This window comes from Telopea speciosissima, chromosome 1 (assembly GCF_018873765.1).
Source record: "Telopea speciosissima isolate NSW1024214 ecotype Mountain lineage chromosome 1, Tspe_v1, whole genome shotgun sequence".
In the NCBI taxonomy this organism is placed as follows: domain Eukaryota; kingdom Viridiplantae; phylum Streptophyta; class Magnoliopsida; order Proteales; family Proteaceae; genus Telopea; species Telopea speciosissima.
Window position 1 is genome coordinate 83,314,991 of NC_057916.1, and position 17,163 is coordinate 83,332,153.

The 17,163-nt window shown below is 38.2% G+C and overlaps 1 protein-coding gene across 1 annotated transcript; it reads left to right on the forward strand.

The window, feature by feature from the left end:
- The first annotated feature begins 353 nt into the window (after window positions 1-353).
- Window positions 354-16,721, forward strand: LOC122641437 (puromycin-sensitive aminopeptidase-like). Its single transcript, XM_043834673.1, has 31 exons — window positions 354-362; window positions 633-773; window positions 977-1,052; window positions 1,207-1,283; window positions 1,774-1,887; window positions 2,530-2,604; window positions 2,701-2,808; window positions 2,904-3,116; window positions 3,211-3,269; window positions 3,355-3,382; window positions 3,485-3,571; window positions 3,687-3,712; window positions 3,871-3,934; window positions 4,082-4,162; window positions 6,866-6,913; window positions 7,034-7,052; window positions 7,188-7,192; window positions 7,678-7,689; window positions 7,842-7,898; window positions 12,772-12,881; window positions 12,968-13,048; window positions 13,146-13,329; window positions 13,747-13,895; window positions 14,014-14,152; window positions 14,261-14,407; window positions 14,492-14,573; window positions 14,703-14,878; window positions 15,478-15,588; window positions 16,008-16,121; window positions 16,235-16,306; window positions 16,500-16,721. Exons 2-31 carry the CDS (start codon window positions 711-713, stop codon window positions 16,578-16,580), a joined length of 2,658 nt encoding a protein of 885 aa, XP_043690608.1. The 5' UTR covers window positions 354-362; window positions 633-710; the 3' UTR covers window positions 16,581-16,721.
- The last annotated feature ends 442 nt before the right edge of the window (window positions 16,722-17,163 follow it).

Consider the following 17,163-nt stretch of genomic DNA (forward strand, 5'->3'; position numbering starts at 1 on the left):
CTCGATCGCCTGCGCTTGTTTTCGTGTGGTGGAAGCAGTGGTTTCTTTTGATGTATTCTCCAGATTATTAGTGTACCTGTTGGTTCTAAGGTACGACTTTGTGTCGGTTTTCTTGCAGTTCAACACTGGTCGTCGTGCTAGTTCCTTTCATTATTCAGCAAAGGGGAAAAAAGAATATACGCAGAGCATAGAATCAACTGGATTCCCTATGTGTTATGGTTGTGTACATCTTCGTAATCAGTATAATTTGCAAATATTTGTTCTTCACATAGTGTAAATTTGAAAAGTGAATTGTTGTTATCTAATTAGAAAACATTCAAATGGTGTTTGTAGGTTACTTTTTGGAGCCATATGTCATCATAGTTGAGTTGTTTTAGAGTTTATATATGCATATCCTTTCATATCCCAAGATGTTAAATATATATATATATATAAAACTCTGATCTTATTTCACACAATTAATCTGTAGTAGATTTATTTATTTATTTTTGTGTGGATTTGAAAAATATAAGAAGTATTATTTCTGTATGAGAGATATTGTTATTGTACCTCTATGATTTTTTTGCCATGGATTTGTAGTTGATTGCTTTTTGGTTGAGTTTATTGATTGGATGCCTCAAAACTTACTTCAGAGGACTAAGCAAACAGGCAGTAGGTTGATTTGTTCAGTTGCAACAGAATCCCTACCTACCCAGGTTGAAGAGTTCAAAATGGACACCCCGAAAGAGATCTTTCTGAAGGACTACAAGGTGCCAGAGTACTACTTTGATATGGTATGTATGATTAGTTTGAAATTTATACCTGCAATTTCATTGACTTCGTGTTTTTATATGTTCTATGGCAGAAAATCGAGCATTCTTGCACTGTTTTATTGGCCATTTCTATCTATATATGTATTCGTTTTCATGGATGGTCTTTCGATTCATGGTGTTAAATTCATCTTTTAAATCTCCGATCACTTTGGTTTGTGGACCAGGTGGACTTGAAGTTTTCTTTGGGAGAGGAAAAAACAATTGCTCATTCCAAAATTACTGTTTACCCCAGAGTTGAAGGTGATCTGCAGCTTGTTTGACTTGTTAAAAGAATAGTGGTTTATCTGTAATTTTCTTCTATTCTTGTGTGACGCTCTTGCCATTTTATATTACATCTATATAGTTTTGGACTTTATTTTAGAGATGTTCTGCTGATTGATTTGTTGGACAATAGGTGCTTGTTCTCCATTGGTATTGGATGGGAAAGATCTAAAGCTGGTATCAATTAAAGTCAATGACAAAGATCTGAAGGTATATGATGTCCTATAAGTTACGTTAGTGGTGCTTTTGTATCATTTTATGCTCTATCATATTATGTTCTTTTGACCTTGTTGTTTTCTTAAGGTTTTCTATGAATCTCCTGGATGATTGCTAAAGGTTGATAGTAAAATTTAAAAGCATTATTCCTGTGTTTGCTTTTACTTTTCATATGTTTCTGGTGATTACTCTTGGGAGTCCAACCTTATGACTTCAATTTGAAGTTGCTTTTAAGAGACTACATGATTTCTTTGCAATCTGAGTGTGTAGGAATGTCATTGAGTGCAAAAGGGAGGGCTAACTGTGGGTTGCCTGGCATGTTCTTGGATGGGATTTTAGGCTATCCAGACTGGTCCAAGAATTCCAGGCCTATCAGAACTGCTGGGCCCATCCACAGCCTTGTCATATATACATAAATTAGATGGTTTGTCATATTTTTTACCAAGCCAGCTTTCCCTAATTGTAATTTGTTATTGTCTTGCAGGAAGGGGATTTCCACATGGACTTACGCCATCTCACTCTCCCCTCACCTCCAAGTACTAGGTTCACTCTGGAAATAGTTACTGAAATATATCCTCAGAACAACACATCTTTAGTGGTAAAACTGTCTTTCACCCCCCCCCCCAAAAAAAAAGAAGGAGATAAAGATTTACTAATAGGGCCATTTCTCTGTGTTGTGGTAAAACCATGAGCAGCCAGCATTTAGACACATGTTCGAGTGAGGCAGCCACTTTGTGGAAAAATGCTGAAAATTTGACCCAATTCCGGTCAACCCATCCCAGAACCCTGCAAGAGTGGGAATCGTACTGGGTTACAGACCTATAGATAAAGATCACTGATCAGAAAACAGCAAGAGGGAGAGGAGGCAAACTACTCTACAGTGTATGCAGTGTTTGCAAGGGCCAGTAAGAGTCCAGAAACACTGTGTAGAGAGCGCACAACCAGAAAAACCAAAGAGCTACTGTAGGATATGTTATTTTGATTCCTTTTCAAACTGCTGTCCTGATACCCCTCCCCCATATAACTATATAAGTTGTTGAGCTTCAATTTTCAAAACTTGCCGTTTATGCTCATTCCAAATAGACCAGTAGTAGTAACAATACACTGCAGAATTTGAATTTATATCTATATTATGTGCTTGCAATTTACAAGCCTATTCCTTGTCCTTAATGTTTGTGTGTGCTTGTAATTTACAGGCCTAATTTCTTGTTCTGTAGTTATTTTTCTTCCCTTGTTGCAGGGTCTTTATATGTCCTCTGGGAACTTTTGCACACAGTGTGAAGCTGAGAGTTTCCGGAAGATCACATTTTTCCAGGTTAACTTTCTCTTCCCATAATTGTTTTTGTGTGACTCATTATGAATGTTACGGACATGTTTTTAGAATTTGTAACGTTTATGTTTGTACTATCAGGACCGACCTGATATCATGGCCAAATATACTTGTCGCATTGAAGCTGATAAAACCCTATATCCTTTATTGTTATCTAACGGGAATCTTATAGAACGAGGGGACCTTGAGGTGAAGTTCACTTCTTTAATAGCTAGGGGACATTGAAATCAATGGTTGTCATTATGTATTATTTTTCATGATGACTCTGTCTCTTTGATTTGCAGGGTGGCAGGCACTATGCCCTTTGGGAGGATCCATTCAAGAAACCAAGTTACTTGTTTGCACTTGTTGCAGGACAGTTGGAGAGCAGAGATGACACATTCATTACTCGTTCAGGGCGGAAGGTGTCCTTGAGGATCTGGAACCCTGCAGAAGATATACCGAAGACGGTCCACGCTATGTATTCTCTTAAGGCAGCCATGAAATGGGATGAGGATGTTCGTTATTCATCTTTTTCCACTTTTATCTACAATCTTGAAGCTGACTAAGCGGATTATAGTCTAAAAGCATGCTTTGCTCCACTGGTAACAGGTTTTTGGTCTCGAGTATGACCTGGATCTCTTTAATATTGTGGCTGTGCCGGAGTTTATGTAAGATGAACATTCTTTAAGTGAGTTCTTAGAGTTTGGTATATACATGAAATGCTGAATTTTTTTTTGTTGTATTGATTTTCAGGGGAGCCATGGAAAATAAGAGTTTAAATGTATGTCTAATTTCTTAAAACATTTCGAAAATGAGTAACTTATTACCTCCATGGTTTTGCAATTGATCTTCTGAAAATAATATTTGAAATGCTTCCAAACAGATATTTAATTCAGAGGTTATCTTGGCATCTCCTGAAACTGCCTCAGATGCAAATTATAATGCAATTTTAGGAATTGTTGGTCATGAGGTTTGTTCTGATGCATTGAGGATTTTGAACTGTGTAATGTTTATGATTTTCTATTCTGGTTTTAGATCAGCTAATTCACACTGATTGAATTTTTTACCCCACGTTATTGTTGCAGTATTTCCATAATTGGACTGGAAACAGGTTTGCTTATTTCTCACCTGGTCAGGAACTTTGTTTGTTAAATTTTGTCAAGTACCAACTACATTGTAGCCTAGTGGTTTCTATTTTGCATTGGTTTGTATGAATGAGACGTGGTTCCCTCCACTTTAGTTTAAGTTTTGTACTTAAATGTGTGGCAGAGTGACTTGTCGTGACTGGTTCCAGCTTAGCTTGAAGGAAGGTCTCACTGTCTTCAGAGATCAGGTACAAAAGATAGTGTATGAATTATGATAGAGATATTTTCTGTTCCCAGTAAGTTTATAGTGCTTTTAGCCTTTTTGGGAGCATCATCATATGTACTGAATTGTTTTTGGATTGAGCTTTTGCATAAAACTGTATTGCAATGGGCAGGAATTTTCTTCTGACATGGGAAGCCGTACAGTTAAACGGATTGCAGATGTTTCGGGGCTTCGCAATTACCAGTTCCCGGAGGTTCTAGTTTCAATGATCTATAAATTATTTCATTCTATTTTGTCCTTTCATTTTTCTTTGGTCATTGACTTTCCCCTTATGGATATCTCAAGCCAAGTTATATCATACTGCATCAAGTTAGCAAAGACATGAATGTGGGTGGCTAACATGATGGAAATTATATTTATTCTTTCTTTATATATAATGCTTATGTGAAACTGAAAATCTTGGTGCTAGATGCAGAAATAAACGCGGTTATGCAGATAAAACATCGAATTGATTATTTTAGTGGAAATAAGCTTTGGGTTGGGTTATATATGTGTTGGGCCTTTAGTTCAATGTTTGTTTTTTTAATATCCATTTTAATGGGCCTAAAATATAGGTAGGAGGTAGGAATACAGGATTTATTTTATTAGTTACTGTAGTTAGAGTCCTTTTTTTTTTAATTGTTATTAAAGTGTTTTAGTTGGGTATGAGTCCAGTCTTGTTTCATTTTGTTTGTTCATTATTTTATGATATCCTTGTCAGTTAAGAGTTAAGACCACTTCCAAGGTAAGCTATTGGTTAGAGGAGTTTTAGGCTTAGTATGGGTTTTGTTTCGAGTCTTCTATGGAAGTCTATAAGGAGCTACCTTGCACACGAATTTAGTGAATGAAAGATTAGCTTTGCCTTCGGTTTTTTGGTGATTAAGATTTCACCCTGCTGTGGTGATTCAGTAAGATCCCTGCTGGTGATTCCAGGAATCCTTGGTGGTGATTTCAATGTTGGGGTACTGCTGGTGATTCCGGCCTTGCAGATCAGGTGGTGATTCCTGATTATATATTTTCTATCTTCCTTCTATTTCTTTCTTTTTTGTTTTATTTTCAGTTCAGTTTGAGCCCCCAAAATCTAATCGATTTCTAATCCTGGTTCTATTCAACTTCCTCAAATCTGAAATTTCTCTATCTGATTTCTAATTTTCTATTTTCAAATTTCTAGTGTTATTTACCTGCCTGAAGGCCCTGAACCTCTAATTAATATCTTCATTGAATTCTGGTTTGAAATCTTAGAAACCTGCCAATCGAATCTGCTATTTCCATGGGTCTTCAGTTTTCTACCTACAGTAGAATACTTCAGTATCTTCAAATCTAACCGTCGGATTTCTATCAAACTTTGTTGAGTTATTCTACTCAATGGACTAATCAACCTAAATATTTGGCCTATCTTATCTATTTTACCTGCAAGTTTTGTCCTTTTTCCTGCGATCCTGTTGCAAGTTGATCTCCCACTGGCCTTTACTGGTTCGGATTTAGTTCTGCATTACACGGGATGTCTGACAAGCAGGAACTTTGAATGAACTGTCCTTCTCACACATCACTGTGCTATAATGATATTATTAGTTGTTGTGGGAAGGTTATAGAATTTTATGAGGCTCCACCATGTGGGGTTATGAGTAATTTTGCAGGACTATTATGATTTGTATTAGTTGTGCATTTTCATGTTTTTTGTTTCCCAATTCAGTAAACTAATTTGAAATGTAGGCATGCTAATGCAAAGTCGACCTCGAACCAGGGAAAACCAGTGAGAGATCGATTGCAGCCAGGATCAACACAATAAGGAAGAACAAATTGGTTAACTGAAACTTCTATTGCTTTTTTTTTTTTTCTTTCTGTTTACATATGAAAGAAGAAACATAAAAGGATAAGAAGAAGAAGAAGAAAGGGATATAGAAGGGGGGATAGGATCAGGTCTCTCAGCCCATCATCCTCTCACTCAGGGTCTCTCACCGTTGCCGGGTCTCACAGCTTCAACCATAACTCTTTTCTCTTCAATCTCTGTCCTTCTCTGCTCAACCTCATACTCTTATTTATAATAACCCAATTACAAAGCAACTCAGTCCCAATCTAATTAAGAAACTAAATAAATCTAGAAAAGGAAACTACTAATTCATAAAACCTATAAAATGGAAACTTCCTATAAAATCTAGCTGCCATACATAAAAATAGAAACTTCTATTTTAGAGAATAAAATAAAAATAGTAACAAACTAAAATTAGAAACTTGAGGAAATAGAAACTTAAGCCTACTTTCTAGATATGAAAATAGAAACTTAACTTTGGTAGCATTAGGATAGAAGCTTTCTCCACTTTTAACTTTGGCAGCATTAGGATAGAAGCTTTCTCCACTTGATGGGCCCACAAGATCTTCTAAAAAGCATCCCCACACAAGGCAAATATGGGTTGTGACACTGTTCACGTGAACAGTATCATAAACAGTGTTTTGGTCTTTTATTCTTCATATTTCGATCTACATCACATGCTTCCTGTAATGAATTGGATGGAGTTTGGGAATGCCAAAGAAAGAGGCATGCAGGGTTGTTTAGTTCCTTCTGTCTTGCCCTAGTTTGGTGACATATGGAACCTTCTTTTAATGGTCAAATGTTCCTATTTTTTAGCCTAAAATATTGCCTAGTGGGACCAATTACTTCTTTTTCAAAGGTAAAATTGGACTGTGGGAATTGGTTCAGGACCCAAATAGTTGTTGATGCTTCTTTTGCATTTTGCACCTTTTGTATTGTGATTGAATATGCTTCTAGGGGAATACTTGCTCATTTTTTATAGATACCATACAATTACTTTTATTGCTCATAAAAGTAGGTATTAGTTCAGGACTATAAACAGAGTTACTACCTTAAGAGGACTGTTTTTAAAATGGCAAAATTTTGTACTCTTATTTGGTTCTTCAGGATGCTGGTCCTATGGCTCATCCAGTTCGGCCACATTCATATATCAAGGTGAGAGAATCACCCATGTTATCTTATATTTTTTTCCCTGATATACAACATTGTAATTTTGTAGTCATCACTCATCAACCATAGTTTTACTGACTGCTGTTTTATCTTTATTTTGAACAGATGGACAACTTCTACACAGGTGAGTTTGAGCATTTTCTATCGTTACGTGAAGGTTGGCAGTGGTGCTCTTTTTTTTTTTTTGATCTTGATGTGTGAACTCTTTGGATGATGCTGTAAATTGATCTCGCTGGGCCTCACCTACTGCAACTTTCAGAAACGGTATGCTTCACAGTGCCTTTCTCTCGTAGATGTGATGTCTTGTCTGTTTTGCATGATCATTCACTGGGACTGGCTTGGGTGTTCAAATGTGAATGGCTACACATTGGATTTAGAGAATTTATCTTTAGGATATCTTACAAATTTTATGATGGACACAAAGACTAGTGTATATCGCCAAATTTTCTGGAAGAAAAACATGTTATTTTAATATATGGAAGTTGTTACTTTATCTAGTGCATGTAAGGTATGGCTGGTATAAGTAGTTCTGAACAGTATGGGTAAATTCCAAGTGTTGAACCACAGTCCTCAGGGTGACAAGATGAGTCTAGTAAAAGACTTCATCTTTAGGGTCCATGCAACATAGGTCATTGTTATTCACCCAAAAAAAACATAGGTCATTGTTTTTCTTGTATCCTCTCGTTTTACAATTCTATAAGTGCCTAACATACTTTCTTTTCCTGTGGTTACTGTTTTCTTTCTTACAGGTCTATCAGAAGGTTTTCATCTCCTTTCTGCATATATTTTGTCTCATCACTCTCTCTCTCTCTCTCTCTCTCACACACACACACACACACGCACACACAAACAGTCACTAATTTTACAATGAATATTTCTCTGAATTTTGATAAGTGTTATGTCTACTTCACAGGGAGCTGAAGTCGTTAGGATGTACAAAACATTGCTGGGCAGTGAAGGGTTCAGAAAAGTAAGACACAATTTACCTGATCCTCATGACCAATCAACAGTTCCTGCTCTCTCTTTTTCTCCCCCACCGTCTCTATTATCTGATTACCTGCATAGATGCATATTTTTTTAATTAAGAAAACTTAACTTTGTTTAATATGTGTCAATGAGTATATTATTTTTATGAGGCTTTTTCTAGAAAATGCCAAATGGGTATTCCGCAGCCAATAACACTTCATAAGGAAGTATTGTTAAATCCGTGCCCAAACCCCGATTCAAAGCCTGGTCTAACCGGTCTGGTTAAACTTGTGTAGAATCGGCGGCGGTGTACTCCAGGCAACTATGGGCAATGATTCTCAAACCGTCCCATAAGATCGTTAACTTTGAGACGGGGGAGGTCGTCGAGGATAGGTTCATCGACAAAGACAGGGGGAAGTTTGTAAACAAGGGAGTGTTCTTGGCGTACCCTCCGCAGGAGGACCCACGGGGCCCGGCCAGATTCGATGTACCGCTTTACGACGACTGGGAGTAAGTCATTATTCTTATACTCCATTTTAAGCATAGATGATTGGGCTTGGGTGTATAGCACCCCTTTAATTTATAGATAGAGAAGGCCTGTGGGCCTCATAAAGTTGAGGCCCAATAACTTGAACTTGAAACTAAGTTTTGGTGTCCAACCAAACAGACCCTAGAGCATTTAGGCCTAAGGACCAACATCCAGCCAAACAGGCCCTAGGGACCTTTTGGGATAGATAACACCAAAACCACTATTCTCATCTCATTCTAAACCTAAATTGATTTGGGGGAAAAGAAGAGAAAGAAGAGAAAGAAGGAGAGGAAGAAGGAAGAGAGGAAGGGAGGAGGATTCACTCACTCACCATCTCCATTTGGTAAGTCCCTCACCTAACCACCATTACTTCTCTCATCTCCATTTAACCTCTCCATCCTTGGATTTTGGGTGGTGTCCTACCATTAATGGCTTCACCAACCTATTGGAGAAACCATTAATGGAAGGTACTAAAACCTCCTTGATATGGTAAGTAAAGGCTTCCATCTTCCCCATTTGGTGACCTAAGCCATCAATGTCAACTCTAGCTCAAGAATACATAAGCTAGGGTTCATTGATTTTAAATCTATAACCCATCTCATGTGTAAGCTTGGATTTATAAACCCTCTTGTTTAGTAGACCTAAAACCCTAGATTTGGGTGATAACTCTAACCATAATAGTATGGTATAACCCTAGGATATACCCATTTAAGCCATGAAACCAAAGCCCAAGCAAAATATTTCAATGTAGGTCTTTTCTGTAAAAAAGTAGATGCAGTCGGCTCAAAAAGGTAGAAGCAACCCAGGTGCCCTTCTACCTTTTTCAGGCCTGCCTTTCTACCTTTTTCTCTCTGCCTAAAAAAGGTAGAATGAAAACGGTAGAAGCAACCCAGGTACCCTTCTACCTTTTTCAGGTCTGCCTTTCTACCTTTTTCTCTCTGCCTAAAAAAGGTAGAATGAAAACGGTAGAAGCAACCCAGGCACCCTTCTACCTTTTTCAGGTCTGCCTTTCTACCTTTTTCTCTCTGCCTAAGAAGGTAGAATGAAAACGGTAGAAGTAACCCCAAAACCTTTCTACCGTTTTCAGAAATTGCTTCTACCTTTTTGCAATATTAACCTTTCTGAACTCCTATTGATTCCTATCCTTTTGGGAACCTTAGTAGTAGCCTCTTGTGTGTCTTTTTGTGCATCTAGGGCACCCAAACACGGGGGTCGACTCACATTCTAGCACGCCGGATCACCCACGACTCGATCAAACCAAAACTCAAGGTGAGGAAATCGGATACCCGAACCTATGTTTGAAAATGTGTTATGCTTCATGGTTGTGATTTACCTTTATTTACATGTATGAATGATTATTGAGCATGGTTGGTTGATGGACCATGTGTTGTAAGAAATGTGTTGATTGAAATGCTTACATATTACATGTATAGCTAGGGTGCATTTTACTTTAAATTCTTCGATTGCGATATGACATTGGCATGAGAGCATATGGTGTGTGCGTTGAGATGGATAACATTATGTGACGTTATATTGAAATGTGAGAATGGTTAATGATGATGGAATGTGTGAGTGTGATGGGATCCAAGTACCGTAGTGTGCGCCGGGCTTGGGATCGATATCTGTATTGTGATTGTATGTGTGCGTGTAAAGCTGGGGGGAGCGTGATGATAGCGAGCCCGGCGGAGGGATTATGGACTTGGCCCCTGGCTTACACGTGTACATACTCCCCTTTTCTAGGTACTAGATGTCGTTGGTTAGGTCGATATCGTAGCCCGTACTACGACCCTTGCCAACAGGGGTTTACGTGTTGGATAATCCCCCACGGGGACACCAATGTGTTCTGATTGAGGTGCTGGGAGCGGCGATTCCGACGCGAGGACCGGAACCGTGGCAGTGGGATTAACTTTGGGGGTTTGCTGGGTAAACTAGTGTGTACCGATTGAGGTGCTGGGACCGGTGAGTCCGATCAAGGACCGAGACCGGCAGGCTCCCAGCGCAACTCGGGTTTGACATCGTCGGAAGGCCATCCGCGTGAAAGAGATGGAGGGCCGGGGATGCTACCTAGGGCGTTGCAGTAGTACTATACCTGACTTAGAAGTTAGAGTTAGGTGCACATGTAATTATTGCTTCATGCATCATAACGTTATCATCCATGCATATTGTAACCCTTTGCATGATTTGATTTACTCATTGGGCTCAGTGGAGCTCACCCCTCGTGGAAACTTCTTTTTAGATGATGATGCAGGTTTGGTGGAGCCAATCAACTCGGAGCCTATGGCCCCTGAGGACGGCAGTGGCGAGGACTGGTGGGCCCCTGAGGAAGGGGAGCATGGACCAGACTGCTACTGTGAGACTTGCTACTTAGGAGAGTAGCTTCTTGAGACATTGGGCCGATGGCCTCTTTTGGATATTACTTTTGGATATTACCTTTCGATACTAACTACTTCATTATTTTGATCCCGTCATGAAGAATGTATTATTTATATACTATGTAATACATAAGTCCTGATGGGATGTCATCATGGTTTTGAGTATGTTTGTGGCGGTTTATTGAGCAGAGATAAACATTGACCGTTATGTTATTATAATATCATTTAGCTTCCGTTGCTCTGATTTAATTATATATTATATTCTCTCCTGATTATTTGTGTCTTATGCGGTGTGGAAGAGTTAGCTTAAATACTGCATCTGTGATCTTGGCGGTATTGCGGGAGCATATTTTTACGCTCCGGTCACAAATTCCGGTGGTTCGGAATTCAGGGTGTGACATGTATCGTTCAGAGATTATAATTTTGTTTTTTGTTTTTTTAGGATACTTTCTAATCTAGGATGAGAAAAGCCCTCTGAAAATAATATGGAAATGATTGACAATGGGTAATTGGAGTATTAGAGATGTGACAGATAATCTTTAAGGTGTAAGTACTCATATGTTACATCAAAGACTTGTAGTTCAGTAGTTTTAGACCACTTATTTGCATGCATTTGGAAGTCTGGTAGAAGTGACATATGTTCGGCAAGAGAAATACACATACTTGATGTTGACAGGTAACTAGCGGGTACAATATTTTGATCCCTACCAACTTGGTCCCACTTCATAGGTTGACAGGGCCCGAAGTTATTATGATTCATGACCATCTGATCCATCGTCTACCATCCTGATTGGGGGGGGGGTTGGGGTTCAATAGGAAGAGATTTCTTCCATATGAAGGTATTCAAGATGTATTGTTGCAATGATTTGATTATCTTGATGCCCAAATGAGGCCTTACATGGGGCCATTTCTTATCCCCAATGTCAGAGATGTGTAAATATTTGGTACCGCAGGACTATTGCAGGCCTTATTGCCCTTGGTAAACATTATTATTAAACCATGAAGATGGCGTTGAAGTATGTTCTACAAGGAATAGTGCCCCGCCAAGAATGCGGGCCTTCACCCTTTACATCCTCATTCATTGATTTCCGAGGTACCCCATTGATATCTTGTTCCATATTGGTGATATGTAATTGCTACTTATTGCTTGTATTTGGTGGTTGAAGAAATCTTACTATAGCAGACAGACACACCATAGATATCTCATTCCATAGTGGTGATATGTGATTGCTACTTATTGCTTGTATTTGGTGGTTGAAGAAATCTTACTATAACAGGCAAACAAACTTCTAAATTCTCTTAGACCATTCAATTCATCTCTCCCCCCCCCCCCTAAAAAAAAAAAAAAAAAAGGTGTCATAGGCCAGTAAGAGACCTTTTGCAAAAGCAGGAAATGGTGTTGTCTGACATTAATGTTGGTTCAACACCTTTTATGGAATGTTATCTAGATTTTTTTGTTAGATTGAAGAAAGACGAGTGTTTTTGGTGGATTCTATTGACGAAATATTATCATCATTTTAATTTAACTTTATTAGTTTCAAGTTGTGAAGCTTTTTTCTTCTAGGGTTTCTTTATCCTTTCAGCCATAAAAATCCTGTCTGCTAGGATGAGTCCTTGAAAGTAGATGTTTAAAAGCAGTATGGCCTTTTTATTTTACTAATATGTTGAAAGCCCATTCCAGCCATTCCCGATAATCCATTTATAATATTAGCACATGCTGCAGCTTATTGGAACTACATTGTTTAATATTGCATTTTAAGCTAAACTAAATTCTTATAGAAACATATTATTTGATATATAAAGATCTGTCTTAGAAATCTGATCAGTGATGGAGAACAATACAACTATGTTTATAGCTTTGTTCTTGTTACATTGTCCATGTCAGCATTTGATAATGATTTCTCTCTCCACTTATGTCGGTTTGGTTCGTCTCATGGAAAGTTTTAATAGTTGACAAAAATTTTATGATGGTTCAGGGCATGGATCTTTATTTTAGAAGGCATGATGGCCAAGCTGTAACATGTGAAGATTTCTTTGCTGCCATGCTGGATGCCAATGATGCAGAACTCTTTAATTTCTTATTATGGTATGGTCGTGGCCAGACTTGTTATGCTGTGACCTCATGCGTTGTTTGGTCGCTTATGTTTGTAGGTGAATAAATAAATGTTACAGGTATTCTCAAGCAGGGACACCCCTTGTGAAAGTTATTACATCCTACAATGCTAAAGCCCAGACCTATTCTTTAAAATTCAGGTACAGATGTAAAGGCTTTTGTTGCAAATCTCCATCAACTCAGTTATTTGGCTGATTGCATCATTTACTCACCTGCTTTTGGATGGGTTTGTCACAGTCAAGAGGTGCCACCAACTCCAGGGCAGCCAGTGAAAGAACCCATGTTCATTCCAGTGGCAGTAGGTCTCCTAGATAAAAATGGGAAGGATATGCCACTCACTTCTGTGTACCATGAAGGGATGCTGCTGTCAGTTGAAAAGAATGGTCAACCTGTTTTCACTACAGTACTCCAAGTAAAGAAGGTTAGCTCTATGTTCTCCAGATGGCATGCTGTGCCTTCTCTTTTCCATCTGTTAAAGGTTTCATGTGTTAGATATTTGTCTCCCATGCCTATGTTTTGTCATGTTCTCATGGTTAACTTATAAGTTTGGGAGAAGAGGGATATCTAATGGATGTGAAATGCCACTGAGCAAACCTCTGCCCCTTTCTTTCTCAGCATAAATGATCAGTACTGCTTGTAATAGAAAATGGTGAATATGATTTTGAGTTTCATTGATGGTCAGAGATTGAAGTTACCTTGGTCTTCTCTTTGGCATCAGTTGAGCTCGTGAATTGTTATTAAATCAATGTCGGATTATGAAACCGCTGCTGATTTTTATTAATCCTTTCAATGATTTTTCCTGTGGTGTTAAGTGATCTTGTTTTTTGTTAATATGCAGAAGGAAGAAGAATTTGAATTCTCTGATGTATTTGAGCGTCCAACTCCATCTTTTTTACGGGGTTACAGCACTCCTATCCGTCTTGATTCTGATCTCACTGATAATGACCTGTTTTTCCTGCTTGCTCATGATTCAGATGAATTCAATCGGTTTGTCTTTTCTAGAATTTTATTTTCTAATTTTGGTGGGGGGAAGCATCTCTCTCTTTTCTGCGGTCAATGTACAGTTGTTAGTGTGTTATAATAATGGATATTTTTTCTCCTTCAATTGGGAAGCAGGTCAGGTACTCGCAAAAAAGGTGATGCTCAGCTTGGTGTCTGATTACCAGCAAAACAAATCGTTGGTTCTTAATCCGAAATTTGTGAATGGGATCAAAAGCCTACTTTCTGATTCAAACTTGGATAAAGTACGGGGAGGGGAAAAGGCCCAGTTGTTTTTTCTTTCAGAATTCAGAATTTCCATTGAAACCAAAATTGAATCTACCAATGATTTTTAATTCTTTTTTATCTTCTAGGAATTTATTGCTAAAGCAATAACTCTGCCAGGGGAAGGGGAGATAATGGACATGATGAAAGTTGCGGATCCTGATGTTGTGCATGCCGTTCGGACTTTTATTAGGAAAAAACTTGCTTCTGAACTAAAAGCAGAGCTTCTCAACACTGTAAGCCATTGGCAGAAGTGGTTAATAGTTTTACTTAACATTTGACATCATTTCATAAGTTAACTTGTGTATATATATTAACAGGTTGAGAACAATAAAAGTTCAGAGCCCTATGTATTTGACCATCCTAATATGGCCAGGCGAGCTCTAAAGAATGTTGCTCTGGGTGCGTGTATTTGGAAATTTAACTGTCCAAGATGGGCGTGTTTACACATGTTCTACCATTGATAGTTGATACTCTTCTGCTGATTCTTTTTATTTATTTGTTTATTTATTTTTTTAACTTTTTGTGTAGCCTCTCTTGCATCACTGGAAGATCCAGAAATCAGTGAGCTTGCTTCGCACGAGTACAGATCTGCTACGAACATGACTGAACAGTTTGCGGCTCTGGCAGCGATTGCCCAGAATCCTAGTGAAACCCGCGACGATGTCCTTGCTGATTTCTATAGCAAGTGGGAGCATGACTTTTTGGTGAGTTCCATCCCAATTCCAACATTGTCAGAATTAACCAAGTGTTTTGCAAGGCTTGTTTCTCTATTTTGCACCCCCTAAATTTATCTTCCATTATTAAAGATGGAGTAGTATAAAGAGTTTTTGGATTTGATGTCTCTTTAGTAGTAGTCCTATAATTTTGTATTATCATGCTACAAATTGCTAGTGTCTACAAATGATGAAGATTGCATGAATCTTCTATTCTATTATGCTCCTTTTTTTTATTTGTAATTTTTACTATTATGCTATGTATAAGACACAACTAATGGAAACATAATCATTGTCCCATATAACTCAATTATAATATCTGCATTTTTAGCTTGAAGTCCTCTATATATTTTTCAGCTATACAAGTACATATAATACCTTAGTTTATTTTTTGCTAACCCATTGAATGCTAGTTTCTAAAAAATGCTGATGTACGCTTCTTTGTGAGAGTTCTATTAAATGCATAGAATCTAGTACATCATCATAGGGATGAGAGATGAGGTTTTATCCTGTTTCTGCTTGTGATGGCTGTTGTTGCTGCAGGAGTTGAAAAAAAGTAAGCTTGTAACAATTTTCATCTTTGCCTTCAGGTTGTGAATAAATGGTTTGTGCTGCAAGCCATCTCAGATATTCCTGGAAATGTTGAGAATGTCCGTAAACTCTTGAAGCATTCTGCCTTCGACTTGCGGAATCCAAACAAGGTGACCACATATGCTGAGGACTGCCATTTGTCTGTATTTATATATGTTCTGTTTGATGACGATTACCCTAGGGCATGAGTCCAAAACACAATTCAGTGGGTAATCACCATAACAGAATAATTTTCACGTAATCCTCTATTCATGTGGTAACCTTCAGCCTGGATGTATTTTGCCACATGAGGATTACAACTTGGGGAAAAGAAGGTTGAGAAATTAATAATTTTGGAGCAATAGTAGTCCAATTCCATTTACAAAGCAGTTGAAATTAGACGCACAATTAGTAATGAGGCTAATCTAGAGAGACCTACATGACTTTCTTCACTGGATGGCCACATATGCCGTCATTGTGGCAAATATAGCTGCCTGTCTAGGAAACTGTCGCACTTGTTACTAATTTGGCATTTTTTTTCATGAATCAGGTGTACTCACTGATTGGAAGATTTTGTGGATCTGTGAATTTCCATGCGAAGGATGGATCAGGCTACAAATTCTTGGGAGAAATGGTGGTGAAGCTAGACAGATTAAACCCACGGGTATGGTCCAAAAATGTGACTTCTGAATCATAGGACCCCACCCTGTTGAAGATGCACACTTCAGTCATCCTAACTGTTTATTCATTATATCTCTATTTTGTATGGATTTACAGGTGGCATCCAGCATGTTATCAGAATTCTCTAGATGGAGGCGTTATGATGAGACGAGACAAAACTTTGCCAAGGTAATATTTCCCCCACTTGTTTCTCCTTCCATCTATAATTTGATGTGGGTAACAAGTTATTCAAAAATGGAAGTGATTCTCTTGGAAAGGGCTAGTACTATTGGCTAGCTTCAGGGAAGGGAGGAAAAGCTGAGGGTTTTCATGTTTAAGCATGTTAGTAATACAAATGTGTATGGTGTTCTTTTCTGTACAGGCACAACTAGAGATGATAATGTCCACCAATGGACTATCAGAAAATGTGTTTGAGATTGCATCAAAAAGCTTAGCTGCTTAATTTTGCTGTGGAAGCTGTTTTACCTGCTAATCTATATTCCTCCTCTGTTGCCCTGAAATGTTTTTCTTTTTGTAGTTTGGTGTTATTGATTTGAATTTGACCATCATGTATAGACGTCTTGACTTTTATATTCAATCAACAAGTTGGCCATGTAAACTCCCAGCTTACCATGGATTCAACTTTCTCCCTTGAAGCTATTCTCAAAGATAATCCTGTGGATGCAGTCATGGAGGATGATCATTTTAAGATGCTGAAGAAGGGGCTTAAAAAATAAAAAAGTTCTCCTTTATGAACTAACTAGTAGAACCTCCCCAGTTACAATTTACAACTATACTAGTTCTTTTAACAAATTCGTTGCCACTAACCACAGGAATACATTACCCTTCCTCGGTGAGAACATATTGTGAATGTTGTTGCAATATGGAATTCTTCATGTAATTAGACCCTTCTGATCATTTTAAACACATCAGTATGTAAACTTTGCTGGAAAGTTTCCAAGAACTGTACTCTGCAGCTCATGCGCCCATCAGGTCGTCCACAGGGAAAACTCTATGCCATCACTGCGACCGAGAGCCTTGTTATC

Bases quoted from the DNA above. Each gene is read 5' to 3' on its own strand.
- LOC122641437 (XM_043834673.1), top strand. From the start codon at position 711: ATGGACACCCCGAAAGAGATCTTTCTGAAGGACTACAAGGTGCCAGAG. The intron at 2,809-2,903 runs GTGAAGTTCACT...TTTGATTTGCAG, and splicing joins TAGAACGAGGGGACCTTGAG to GGTGGCAGGCACTATGCCCT. The intron at 16,307-16,499 runs GTAATATTTCCC...TTTTCTGTACAG, and splicing joins CGAGACAAAACTTTGCCAAG to GCACAACTAGAGATGATAAT.